The sequence below is a fragment of the Ovis aries genome, chromosome 4 (assembly GCF_016772045.2).
Source record: "Ovis aries strain OAR_USU_Benz2616 breed Rambouillet chromosome 4, ARS-UI_Ramb_v3.0, whole genome shotgun sequence".
In the NCBI taxonomy this organism is placed as follows: Eukaryota; Metazoa; Chordata; class Mammalia; order Artiodactyla; family Bovidae; genus Ovis; species Ovis aries.
The window spans coordinates 41,863,677-41,877,532 of NC_056057.1; the positions used below are offsets into that span (position 1 = coordinate 41,863,677).

At 35.6% G+C, this 13,856-nt stretch overlaps 1 protein-coding gene across 34 annotated transcripts in view; it reads right to left on the reverse strand.

Annotated features, from left to right (window-relative positions):
- The window catches only part of LOC101115115 (platelet glycoprotein 4), a 107,265-nt gene that overhangs the window by 2,624 nt on the left and 90,785 nt on the right, over positions 1 to 13,856 (reverse strand). For all 34 annotated transcript variants that reach the window (XM_042248492.2, XM_060414637.1, XM_060414626.1 and 31 more), the window contains 7 exons: positions 12,320 to 12,366; positions 7,910 to 7,979; positions 6,668 to 6,855; positions 5,519 to 5,637; positions 3,653 to 3,726; positions 2,716 to 2,770; positions 1,703 to 1,867 (listed from right to left, as the gene is read on the reverse strand). In XM_042248492.2, coding sequence (XP_042104426.1) covers positions 1,703 to 1,867; positions 2,716 to 2,770; positions 3,653 to 3,726; positions 5,519 to 5,637; positions 6,668 to 6,855; positions 7,910 to 7,979; positions 12,320 to 12,366 — 718 coding nt within the window. The remainder of the gene's footprint in view (positions 1 to 1,702; positions 1,868 to 2,715; positions 2,771 to 3,652; positions 3,727 to 5,518; positions 5,638 to 6,667; positions 6,856 to 7,909; positions 7,980 to 12,319; positions 12,367 to 13,856) is intronic.

Here is a 13,856-nt window from a genome sequence, read left to right on the forward strand (position 1 = left end):
GTCGTTGTTCACTTGATAAATTATGTCCAACTCTTTGCAATCCTATGAACTGGAGCATGCCAGGCTACCCAGTGTTTCACTATCTCCCTGAGTTTGCTCAAACTCATGTCTATTGAATCAGTGATGCCATCCAGCCATCTCATCCTCTATCACCCTCTTTTCTTCATTCCCTCAGTCTTTTCCAGTGAGTCAGCTCTTCACATCAGGTGGCCCAAAGTATAGGAGCTTCAGCATCAGTCCTTGCTTTAATTTAGATTTCATATATACATATATATATATATTTTTTCTTCTTCTGGTTTTCCCTGGTGGCTTAGATGGTAAAGAATCTGCCTGCAATGCAGGAGACCCGGGTTCCATCCCTGGGCCAGGAAGGTCCTTTGGAGTAGGGAATGGCAGCCCATTCCAGTATTCTTGCCTGGAGAATTCCATAGACAGAGGAGCCTGGTGAGCTACAGTTTATGAGGTAGAAAATAGTAGGAAGCTACCAATTGATTTTCACTTCATTTTTTTTCTTTCATATCCCAGGGAAGGAACGGCAGATAGAACCTATGAGTTAGTGGAGAATTCACTCCCCTCAGGCCATACCAATGCCACCTATGATTATTAAAGAAAGGCTTCCATTTAGAGTAAATAGGGTCTGGCATACACTCTTTTATGTACAAGGGGACACGGGTACTAATATTTAAAACACAGAGGCCTGAACCACCTCTTCAGTTTTGCTAAAACTCATCCGTCCATATTTATCTGATTTTTCCTTTACACTCTAATTATTTGGTTTTAGTGAGTTCAACATTATCTTTATTCTATTTTTCTTGTACTCATTTAATTCTAGCTCCTGAATTATAATCATTCATCAGGGCTTTCACATGGAACATCTAGGGTACATGTCATGATTTTGGACAGCATGTCCATATGCAGCAGCTCTGTTTTTATATTAATACACTTAAGTGAGTGAAGTCGCTCAGTCGTGTCTGACTCTTTGTGATCCCGTGGACTGTAGCCTACCAGGCTCCTCCTTCCACGGGATTCTCCAGGCAAGAATACTAGAGTGGGTTGCCATTTCTTTCTCCAGGGGATCTTCCCTACCCAGGGATCGAACCTCGGTCTCCCACATTCCAGGCAGATGCTTTAACCTCTGAGCCACCAGGGAAGCCCATTTAATACACTATTTGCATTTAAAAATAGCATATTTTTATCTGATTTTATCTCTACCATTTATTGACTCTTTAATTCTCATCATTTTATAGCTTATCTAATTTTAGTTTTTATTTTCTTTTCCTTTATAAATTTGTCTCCCCAAATAGCTGCCATTTTCAGTTTCACATGTTTCCTAGTCAGATAAATTATTTGTGATTTTAAAAATAACTATCTAGAAATAATTAAGAAATAAAAATTGAGTACATGTATAGCTTTTGTGCAGCATTCTAACTTTTTGAAGGTGACACCTTCACAGCTTAGCCTATTTCCTCCCAGAATAAAGATGAAATATAGTGATCTGTTTAATACTGATAAGCCTAAGCACCCATTCAGTCTTCATTTTAACTTATATTAAGTGTCTCAAAGTTTCAAGGATGTATTAAAAATGATAGCTGACTAGACATGTTCATTAATATTTGAAGCCTAGTTTATAACTGTTTTGATAAAATGAAAACAGGTAATATTTAATGTTACTGAAGTCACATATGGTTTCTTATATACTTACTTAATTTACTCTCTTTGATCTGCATGCACAATATGAAATCATAAAAGCAATAAACATCACCACACCAACACTGAGCAAGACCATTTCCACCAGGCCAAGGAGGTTTATTTTCCCCGTCACTTGCTTTCTGAACATTTCCGCCTTCTCATCACCAATGGTACCAGTCTGTAATCAAGTTAATAAATAGTGTTATTTGAATAGATTTGAGAGCAGAATACTCAAAACTCTCCACTTATGTGTATCACTTTATCAAAACAGCACACAGGTGTCAGTCATCTTTATCTGCAAGACAAGCCTGTTGGAATTCTCTTTGCATGTCAAAGAAGACAGTAAATGCCCAGGTAGAATATTTAGAGAGAAAAAGATAATATTCCTCCCTTTAAACATGTTATCTAGTGCTATTGTATATATTGATTTCATTGATCAGTATAGCAGTCTTACTGGAGTCTTTCAGTAAGACTCCAGTTTCCCAAAGGTTGCTTCTTAGTGACAGAGGGAAATGGCAAAGCTCAACTGTTTCTATCCTCTAAAGGCTTATGCACTGCATTTCCTAATTCTGTGGTTTGTCGGTTCCATGATTTATATTAAAAATATCTTGTCAGGCACTAGACAGACTGCCTACATCTACTCTAATTTGCCCATTATAAGCTTGGGTGGTTTTATTAGCACTACAAGGCTCATATTGAGTTATTTGGAATTTAATATTTTCATGACTCTTTCCTAACACATGCACTATGACAAGAAAAATTATCTAATAAATGCACTATGAAGTATTTTTATTTTCATAAAAGTTAGACTTAAGTCTAACATAATCCTGATACTTCTGTATGACTTGCTTTAAAAAATAATTAATTATATAATTAATAATATATAAATTCACCCATAGATACAATGGAAAGACAAGTTCAAATACTGTGTGTGTGTATATATATTTTAATTTTCAAACATCAAAAACTTTTTCTGTATATTAAGAAGCTTACTGTTTTTAGTGACTAATAGATAAAAATACTAACCTCATTAAGCCAAAGAATAGGGACAATATAGTTGTGCTTCAGATTCTTTAATGCACTGTAATAAACATTGAAAATAAGTATGAAAATATATACTAATATGCTATACACATATGACAGATATTAGTAATTACTAGTGAAAATAAATGTTCAGAAATTAGTTGCTTTTACAACCTGGGTAAGTCACTTGCTTTGTTTTCCCTGTAATGAAGCATTTAAATTTTAATATTGCTGTTTCTCAGATATCTTTTCTACATAGACATCTGTTTAATACAGATTTCTTAAAACATTTATTTATTTTTGGCTGCACTGGGTCTTCGTTGTCGTACATGGGCCTTCTCTAGTTGCGGCAAGCAGCGGCTACTCTAGTTGCTGGGCATGGGCTTCTCATTGGAGAGGCTTCTCTTGTTGTGGAGCAGGGGCTCCAGGAGCGCAGGCTTCAGTAGCTGCTGCATTTGGGCTCAGTAGTTGCGACTCGAGAGCTCCAGAGCACAGGCTCAGTTGTGGTGCCCGGGGTTAGTTTCCCAGAGGCATGTGGGATCTTCCCGTACCAGGTATCAAACCAGTGTCCCGTGCAGTGAAAGGTGGACTCACAGGTTTTTTCATTAGAATTTTTCTATGTATGTATTTTCCCTTTCAACAAATTATACCCAGGAAACTAAAATATGAATGCTGAAACTATTGTCATAAAAATATTTGGACAGTTAGCAAAGAGAGAAATTACCAGAAATACTCATTCCAAAATATGGGTAAGTACCATTTCACTACACATTAGATGTAATTCTAAATTGCAAATGACAGTTATAAGTATTTAATAATTATTTAATGACATTAAGCCGAACAGAAGTTGAAATTTTATTTCCATCTCCTTTGATAGATATACCTGGCATCTTACAAGAAAATTTGAAAAATCGAAATGAAACTTGTTTAAGAAACTCACTCAATTTTTCTTGCTGGCTTGACCAGTATGTTGATCTGCAGCCGTTTTGCAAATCGTAAAGTAAATCCAGTTATCTAAAAAGAGAACAAACTAATAACCAACTTATTTGAAAAACATTCTTTTATAATATCCAGACCTTATTTTTGTTATGTAGAGCCTAAAAGGTGAAAGTGTACTACTTGAACCTGTGAAATTTGTTATTTATTATTTGGACTTAATCAGACATATTAAATATTACACATGTATCTTTCCATAATTATATTTCATCAGTATATGCATGTGTGTATGCAGATATATCGTTGCCCAACCTAATGTCAAGGTTTAGTTAGATTTGTGACATTTACTTGAATTGATTTTGGGGAATTAGTAACGACATCAACAGTAGTGAAATCTAAAACTCATTTGACAAAATATATCCTGGAATTTAAATATGTACTCAGTCAGAATCCATGCATCATCAGTATAATTATAATGTTACTTCTGTCATCATTTAAACTAAAATATGACTACTAAAGTCCTGATATTTCATTTATCTGTTGAAAAGGGGAATATTAATATAAATGAAAAATTGAAACTGTTAAACTATAGTGACTTAATAGATTTTTCTTGACACTAAGAAATATATTTGATCTTACCTCAAATGTATGTATACCCATAAAAAATTTTAATCCCTCATAATCTACAGGGTCCCTTCATATAAGCAATATTTGCAGTTAAGTATAAAGTACATTTGAAAGAGTAACATGTAAAATCATTTTAATCCAAATAGAATGATTTTCATTATTCCTGACCTTTGCTGAAAAACTAAAATTGTCTTGACATTTCATAAGCAACAACAGGAAGAAATCACTGTAATTTTCCTCGAAGTAAAAATAAGTAATTTATTACAAATGTAGTACAATAAATGTGACTAAATGTGATTGATAGAAAGGAGATAATTTAATTTTTTCTTCATTTTTAACATCACTCATTATTAGAGAAATGCAAATCAAAACCACAATGAGGTACCACTTCCCACCAGTCAGAATGTCTGCAATCCAAAAATCTGCAAGCAATAAATGCTGGAGAGGGTGTGGAGAAAAGGGAACCCTCCTACACTGTTAGTGGGAATGCAAACTAGTACAGCCACTATGGAGAACAGTGTGGAGATTCCTTAAAAAATTGCAAATAGAACTACCTTATGACCCAGCGATCCCACTGCTGGGCATACACACCAAGGAAACCAGAATGGAAAGAGACACGTGTACCCCAATGTTCATCGCAGCACTGTTTATAATAGCCAGGACATGGAAACAACCTAGATGTCCATCAGCAGATGAATGGATAAGAAAGCTGTGGTACATATACACAATGGAGTATTACTCAGCCGTTAAAAAGAATTCATTTGAATCAGTTCTGATGAGATGGATGAAACTGGAGCCGATTATGCAGAGTGAAGTAAGCCAGAAAGAAAAACACCAATACAGTATACTAACACATATATATGGAATTTAGGAAGATGGCAATGACGACCCTGTACACAAGACAGGAAAAAAGACACAGATGTGTATAACGGACTTTTGGACTCAGAGGGAGAGGGAGAGGGTGGGATGATTTGGGAGAATGGCATTCTAACATGTATACTATCATGTAAGAATTGAATCGCCAGTCTATGTCTGACGCAGGATACAGCATGCTTGGGGCTGGTGCATGGGGATGACCCAGAGAGATGTTATGGGGAGGGAGGTGGGAGGGGGGGTCATGTTTGGGAACGCATGTAAGAATTAAAGATTTTAAAATTTAAAAAATAAAAAACTAAAACAAAACAAAACAAAACAAAACAAAACAAAAACAAATCTGATCAATAAAGTATAAGTATTTGCTTACAGGTTCAACATCTAGGTACGTGCTATGTTCTTCTTCATTTGGACTTAAGCCTTCAATAGGTTCTGCAAGTTCAGGACTTCCATGTAGAAAATGAGGAAGTGAAATGTACACAGGTTTTCCTGAAAGCAAGTTTTAAGAGACAGTTAGGGTAAATCATTTTCCTCATTTCATACACCACTTAGGAAAGATTTCCTTGAAAACAAAGCTTTTTAATTTAAAAAAAGAAACACAAATTTGGCTTTGAAATCTTATCAGGGGATGAGAGTGAGGGAAAATTATTGTATCTGATCACTTTTGAACAAAAATAAAATGTAAACTTCTACGTCATCCTACTGACTATTTAGTTAATGTCTGTTGTTCATCCCTTAGGTGTTTATTTTCACCTTAGGTGTTTTCAGTATGTAAAGCTTAGCTACTGGACACAAAGTTACAACCATATGCCTTCATGTTTCAGGCTGTAAAATGTCTTTGGACCGAGAATTCATTTAAAGAGGCTTTTCTTTCTTTGTTCTCACCCACTCTAACATGAAGAAGGTAAGCAAAATAAGATAGACTCCAGATGCCATGTTTGAATCAATTTTTGTTTCAGAGACATCCTAAAATATACTTATTTACAGATTCTAGGGTAGAAGAAGAAAAATGTCAGATGGACAAGTTGGGATGCTCAAAGTAGTCTGCAAACTATTTTCATTTTACCCTACATCTAAAAGGAGCACAGCCATTCTACACAGCAAAAGAAATGGTCAGAAATGAAAATGTTACCTGTGGGTGGGAGAAAATACTTCCAAAACACATATCCCAAAAGTGATTAACATCCAAAATATACAAGAATTTATACAACTCAAAAAAAATAATAAACCAATTTGAAAATGAGCAAAAGACCTAAAGAGAAATTTTCCTAGTAGCACAGGAAGTATCAATAAGCATGATTATACCTAATAAAAACTAAGTTTTGCAACATGAAAACAACTGAGACCTTGAGAGCAAGACAAACATCAAAACAAAAATATCCTACCATCACTCTTACTTTCTGCCCTTATTGCTTTCCCACTTTATATTTCTGGTGGAAAGGAATCCTGGGTGAAGTTTACATTTTAAAGGATAATGCAAATTATGCCAAGGATTGTGACACTGAGAACTTGTACTCACCTTCTTTGCATTTGCTAATGTCTAGCACACCATATAAGGTACAATTTTTTGAGATGATTTTTTCTGTGCAGAAACAGTGGTTGTCTGGATTTTGAAGTGGAGATGCAAAAGCCAAGGATGGAAGAACAAATCTGTACACAGGGATTCCTTTCAGATTCAGTTCAGCTCCGAACACAGCATAGATAGACCTGAACACAGATAAGAAGGAGCTTCATTCTGGGAACCTGAACTTTGTTGTGGAGATTTGTTTTCTCTTATATTTAAATTTATACTATTGCTGCCTTAAATTAGAAAAATTAGATATAATCTTATTAGAATCCTTACCTTTTAGGAAAAAAAAACTTGCAAAACTTTAAGACACACTAGACCTTAATACTTGAGTATGAGCTATTCTTATCTTTGTTTTCAAACGCTTCTGAGAATAATTTTTGCTTGTGAATTACTGTGGAGTATTTACAATTAAGGCATTCCTCACAGTTAGTTTCCTTTATAGATTAAATATTTTCTAGTCCCCAGATGACTATTTGAAGAAATGCTGTTCTTTTCAATTATACAGATAAGGAAAAAGATTCAGAGATATTATGCTTGCTTTCCCAAACAGTGTTAAGAAAGCAGGTGAGCGTTCAAGGATACAGGTGTAGGCGCCAACACTTGTGTGATACCTACTGGGCCCCCGTCAATTTGAAAAGATGCTGTATTGTCAGTGGGGCACATGAACATAGTTTTGTGATTGTGGTATCCTCTTCTTTACAAAGACTGGGCATGCTTTTCTAGACTTGACTGTTATCACTCTTACTGCTAATTTAGTAAAAGAATGAAAAAAGTAGTTCTTTCTTAAAAATAACAAAAAGAAACTGATTTGCATTATACACAACATCCTTCTACATCAAATGTTAAAGACTCATAAATACATTGTGTGTGTGTGTGTGTGTGTGTGTGTGTGTGTATTGGTGGCTCAGTTGTGTCCAACTCTTTGCAACCCCATGGACTGTAGCCCACCATGGTCCTCTGTCCATGGTATTCTCTAGGCAAGAATACTGGAGTGGTTTGCCATTACCTTCTCCAGGGCATAAATACATCATGAATTTCACATTGTATTTATTCTTAATCAGGAAAAAGCCCCTAAAAGTATTTTATTTTTCTCAAATAACATGATTAATAAGCATGAGTTTCTTGGTCTGTGTTTTATCACTTAGAGAAAGAATTCTGACTTGGAGAAATACATCATTGTCTTTCTCTTACCTGCAAATATCAGAGGAGAAAAATTGCAATTTCCTTGTCTTCTCAACAAAAGGTGGAAATGAGGCTGCATCTGTTTAAAAACCAAATCAGTGGCAAGGGATTAGATGGAAAGAGTGTGTCTTAGACAAATCTAGAAATCTTGATTCCAGCATGCTTAAGAGAAATGTAATGCAAAATGTATATTTAAAATTCTCCAGTAACTACATTTTAAAGATGAGAAAAAAAAATGTATCAAGTATATGTTGTTTAACCCCATATATCAAAAATACCATCATTTTAACATATAAAAATTAACAAAAATCTGAAAATACAGTGTTTATAATTACAGTATTTCAGTTTGTACTAGCTGCATTTCAAGCGCTGCTGAATTGTGACATGTGGCTAGCAGCTGTCATATCTAATAAGTCCGTATACTATATGTAGTCATTGGCTTTCTGTTTCATATTAAATTTTCCCACTCCATAAAAGTTTTTTAAAATGTCAAAATCACGTTGTTAAAACTGCGATTTTATGTTTTTAAATCTTCCATCTATCAGTAGAGTAGCAATTTTTTAATCTTGAGATTTCTTTATAACTCATTTTTGTAAATGTTATTCGTACTTTTAATAGTGATCCATTCACCTATCCTTATGGCTGATCAATATTTTTCAAATTGCTAAACAATATCACACAAATGGTTGGAAAGTATACACATCAAACTAAAAAGGGCATTTTTTGAGCTTAGCAAATCTTTACTATGGTTGTGCTCCATAGTACACACTGGATGTAAGAAAAAATAGCTAGATAATTCCTCCATTTGCTCCACAAATGAATATCACCAAACATGAGCCACCACTGAACATGTTTGTTCAAAACAGTAAGACCTATCCTTCAGTTCTGAATACCACACTCTTTTTCTGGTAACTGCTCTGACCTTGTGATTTTATTACATTTCACATACATTCTTGTGATAGGTGAAATATAACAGAGGATCTCCGTGAACCTGATAGAGACATTGAGAGAATGGGATAGTGAAGATTAAATTCCCCAAATAGGTCCCCGAATGGGCCTTGCCGACAACTGGTGTCCCAACACCTTAGCCATCAAAGGAAAAGAGTACATTGACAGTCTTTAAAAACCATCAGAAATATCATCGAAGATTATGTCGGAATGACACCGGTGACTACCAAGGGCCATGACTGTAACATAGCTGGTGCCAGCAGGGCTCCCTTTTTAAAATAAATTCAAATAAATATTTTCATTCTATGTCTTTAAACTTAATGAAGATGGTAGAGGAAGTACTTCTAAATCATGATTTAAAAATCACCTTGGATCCATTTACATTTCATTAGTCTCTTTTTCTCGGAGAAGGCAGTGGCACCCCACTCCAGTACTCTTGCCTGGAAAATCCCATGGACAGAGGAGCCTGGTAGGCTGCAGTCCATGGGGTCGCTAAGAGTCGGACACAACTGAGCGACTTCACTTTCACTTTTCTTTTTTTTTTTTTTTTTTTTATTTTTTTAGATTTTATTTATTTTATTTATTTATTTATTTATTTTTTTCATGCATTCCCAAACATGAACCCCCTCCACCTCCCTCCCCATAACATCTTTCTGGGTCATCCCCATGCACCAGCCCCAAGCATGCTGCATCCTGCGTCAGACATAGACTGGCGATTCAATTCACATGATAGTATACATGTTAGAATGTCATTCTCCCAAATCATCCCACCCTCTCCCTCTCCCTCTGAGTCCAAAAAGTCCGTTATACACATCTGTGTCTCTTTCCCTGTCTTGCATACAGGGTCGTCATTGCCATCTTCCTAAATTCCATATATATTAAAATTAAAAGCTTCTGCACAACAAAGGAAAATATAAGCAAGGTGAAAAGACAGCCTTCTGAATGGGAGAAAATAATAGCAAATGAAGCAACTGACAAACAACTAATCTCAAAAATATACAAGCAACTTCTGCAGCTCAACTCCAGAAAAATAAACGACCCAATCAAAAAATGGGCCAAAGAACTAAATAGACATTTCTCCAAAGAAGACATACGGATGGCTAACAAACACTTTCACTTTTCAATTTCATGCATTGGAGAAGGAAATGGCAACCCACTCCAGTGTTCTAGCCTGGAGAATCCCAGGGACGGGGGAGCCTGGTGGGCTGCTGTCTATGGGGTCACACAGAGTTGGACACGACTGAAGCGACTTAGCAGCAGCAGCAGCAGCAGCAGCAGCAGCAGCAGCAGCAGCAGCAGCAGCAGCAATAGCAGTCTCTTTTTTTAGTACTATGACCAAGAGAATCTCCCATCAGAGTCCCTAGTCTATCCAATCAACCTTTGCTCCTAGTTTGTTTTACTGTGATTTTCTTCTTAGATGCTTTGAATTTCATGCCTGATTCTATGTATCTGTTACTGTCATTAATGGATCCTCTTATTACTGTTTTAAAACTGCTCTATTTTTTGTTTTAGACTAAGATTTAAATGTATTTTAAGCCCATAAACAATAGTTTACTATTTAGGAGAAGCACAGTATATTTCTATTTTAAGGACTGAAGCGTATGCTTATGAAATTAAAGTTAGTGGTATTTGGACAGTTGACTATTTGCAGAAATGAACTACTTGGAAAGGATTTCTTCACCCATCACCATGACTCAAAGTGTTGCAAAGCAAATTCAGCGGTGGTTTTACTGTTTGTGTGTGTGTTTTTTTTTTAACACAGAGTAAACAAAATTAAACCTGTGAAACTCAGCAATACCTTTGTGAAAATGAACGTTCTCTATGTTTCCTTATTTTCTTTTACGCACTTTATGTATAACATTTTTTTCTTCATTGTGTTACATTCTTCTAAAGTGTTGCCTTATCAACTTTACACACATAATATTCTGCTTCTGCTTCTTAGTAGCTGAAAGATCACCTTTGATTTTAAATATTTTATTCCTATTACTTTTAAAAATTTTAATACTTAAACTAATAGGCATATGTGTACTTTGCTTTTCTTTAAGGAGAATAATAAACTGGATCTATCACTCTCTGAATCTAAAGTCCTAGTACCTTCTTTCTTCCCAGCTCTAATTCACAATGTTATTTTTGCATATACTTCTCATGGTTAGTACAGATGCAACTGTGTTTTATTGTTGTTATTTTCTTTCTCATTTTAATAATTTCATTCAAAATCTGTGTTCAGCCTTGAACTTCTCTGATTCTGCCTCATATTGAAACCTCCACTTGAACACAAGGTTTACTTTTGTATTTATCTTGATTTTTTAATTCTTTTAAGTTTTAAACCATTCAGTTCAGTTTTGTCCGACTCTTTGTGATCCCATGGACTGCAGCATGCCAGACTTCCCTGTCCATCACCAACTCCCAGAGCTTGCTCAGACTTGTGTCCATCGAGTTGGTGATGCCATCCAACCATCTCATCCTCAGCTGTCCGCTTCTCCTCCTCCCTTCAAACTTTCCCAGCATCAGGATTTTTTCTAAGGAGGCAATTCTTTGCATCAGGTGGTCAAAGTATTGGAGTTTCATCTTCAGCATCAGTCCTTCCAATGAATATTCGGGACTGATTTCCTTTAGGATTGACTGGTTTGATCTCCTTGCAGTCCATGGGACCCTCAAAAAGAGTCTACTCTGACACCACAGTTCAAAATTATCAGTTTTGCGCTCAGCTTTCTTTATGGTCCAACTCTCACACTCATACATGACTAATGGAAAAACCATAGGTTTGACTAGATGGACCTTTGTCAGCAAAGTCATGTCTCTGCTTTTAATATGCTGTCTCGGTTGGTCACAGCTTATATAGTATTCCCAAAACATGCAAACAGTGACCACTACTTATATTCTACCCCCTTACTTCTGTGGCCAGGAAGGGAGTTCACTTGAGTAAAGCTTTTATGAAGCAAACATTCCCCAAGGAATGTAGTAAAGGCTTATCTTCAATGGTTAATCTTCAGAAATACCATCACATTAGACTTATATTTAATAAGCCTATATATAAGTATAGTGGAGAGGGTGGTGGCACTCCACTCCGGTGCTCTTGCCTGGAGAATCCCATGGATGGAGGAGCCTGGTGGGCTGCAGTCCCTGGGGTCTCTAAGAGTTGGACACGACTGAGCGACTTCACTTTCACTTTTCACTTTCATGCATCGGAGAAGGAAATGGCAACCCACTGCAGTGTTCTTGCCTGGAGAATCCCAGGGATGGGGGAGCCTGGTGGGCTGCCATCTATGGGGTCGCACAGAGTCGGACGCGATTGAAGCGACTTAGCAGCAGCAGCAGCATAAGTATAGAGACTCTGAATTATGTTGTAGGGATACAAAGATAAGTAAATGCATATCCTCAGCCTCCAGAACATTGTAGATATGATGGAGGATTTGTGGGAGAAAGAAGGTGGTTTCACTGTGATATTACCGCAAAACAGATTGTCCTTACCTGTACCATTAATCAGGTCACAATAACTTGACCAATAGGAGAGATTCCTTAGGAATTAAAAAAAGAAAAATAAAATGATCAGTCTCATTTCAGGAGCACCTTCTCACATTACATTGTCTATTATGAGTCAGTATTTCTGCAGAAATAATAATTGATTAGAGTAGATGTGACAGGTGCTAAGTATAAGAAATGTTCTAAGTCATTTGGTTTATGTATTGTTTGAAGCTGGCATCTTGTTGAGATAAAGGAAGTGCTTGATAACACTAAGTAGCTGGATTATAAAATAAAAGCTGCCAAAATTTGGTAGTTAGGAACAACTTGGAAAAGATAAAATTCTGCAAAAAGAAAATTGAAAAACACATATCAGACATTTAGATGTCTACTTCAAGAAAGGTTTTTTTGTTGTTGTTCCAATGGGAGAAGTGGAGTATTTCATATTATGTTGAAGTGTCCAGCTGAGTAGGAGGAAGATACTAAATGGTTAACTGATATAAACTCATTATGAGAGAAAAGAGTAGAATGTGGAAGAGGAAAGAGATGTTTGATTAATAGAGATTTAGAAACATGTAGAAAATCAATATACACTTTTCCTCTCAACTCTTGCATGAGCTGGCATTAAAGTAGGATGAAGTTTATTAATTTATATTCTGGTATCTACATAAAATGTATATGTGTGTGTATATTTATATATGGAAATAATGAAAACAACAGTAGTGATAGTTTCTCTGTATACTCAACCACTTTTTGGTGATGGAAAAATGGGTTTGTTAGTCTAACATACCATCCAGTAAGATGTCAAGGCAAGCTATTACTTCTTTTTTAAACAGAACAAGCTGTCAGTCATGCTCAGACAGTTAAGTTAACCTTATCATAATCTTAAATGAAATTCTTACTCCAATTTGAAACATTTAGTAACTCCTCAAAAACTCTGGTAATATTGAAATGGAAGAAATTATCACTTTTCTCAATATACAGAGATATGATTTCCCTACAATGAACATTTAGAAGTGTTTGTTTTCCTCCATTAGAATTTTCAAAACAATAAAGGACTATGAACTCTGTAGATGAAAAGTCTACGTGAGCGAGTATTTTACTGTTTTAGGCAATTTTTAGGGACAAACTCAGTGTGAAGTAATGGTTACTTAATCATAAAAATATTTCATCTCTTTTGATTTTGATCACTTTATTCTTTGTCAGGAACTACTGATCTTAAAACTCTAATTTCAAGTTTGAGGAGAAAAGTTTCCCCCCACCTGATATTTATTGGGCTTCTTTGTATTTTAGATATATGACAGATTAGGTGTACTGCACATAAACAGGCAGGAACTTCGGAGAAGTAGGAAATCATGGGTATGTGAACATATCTCACTCTACTGCTACTTCATAGAAGGTGTACACTTTATTTTCAGGCTTAATATGTCATTTTTGGAACAGGAAATAATAATTCCATTTTTGCATTGATAATGGTTTAAAAAGCTGAATTATTAATATGGAAAATTATTTCAGGAAAATTTTTAAGGGACAAGACATGAAAATG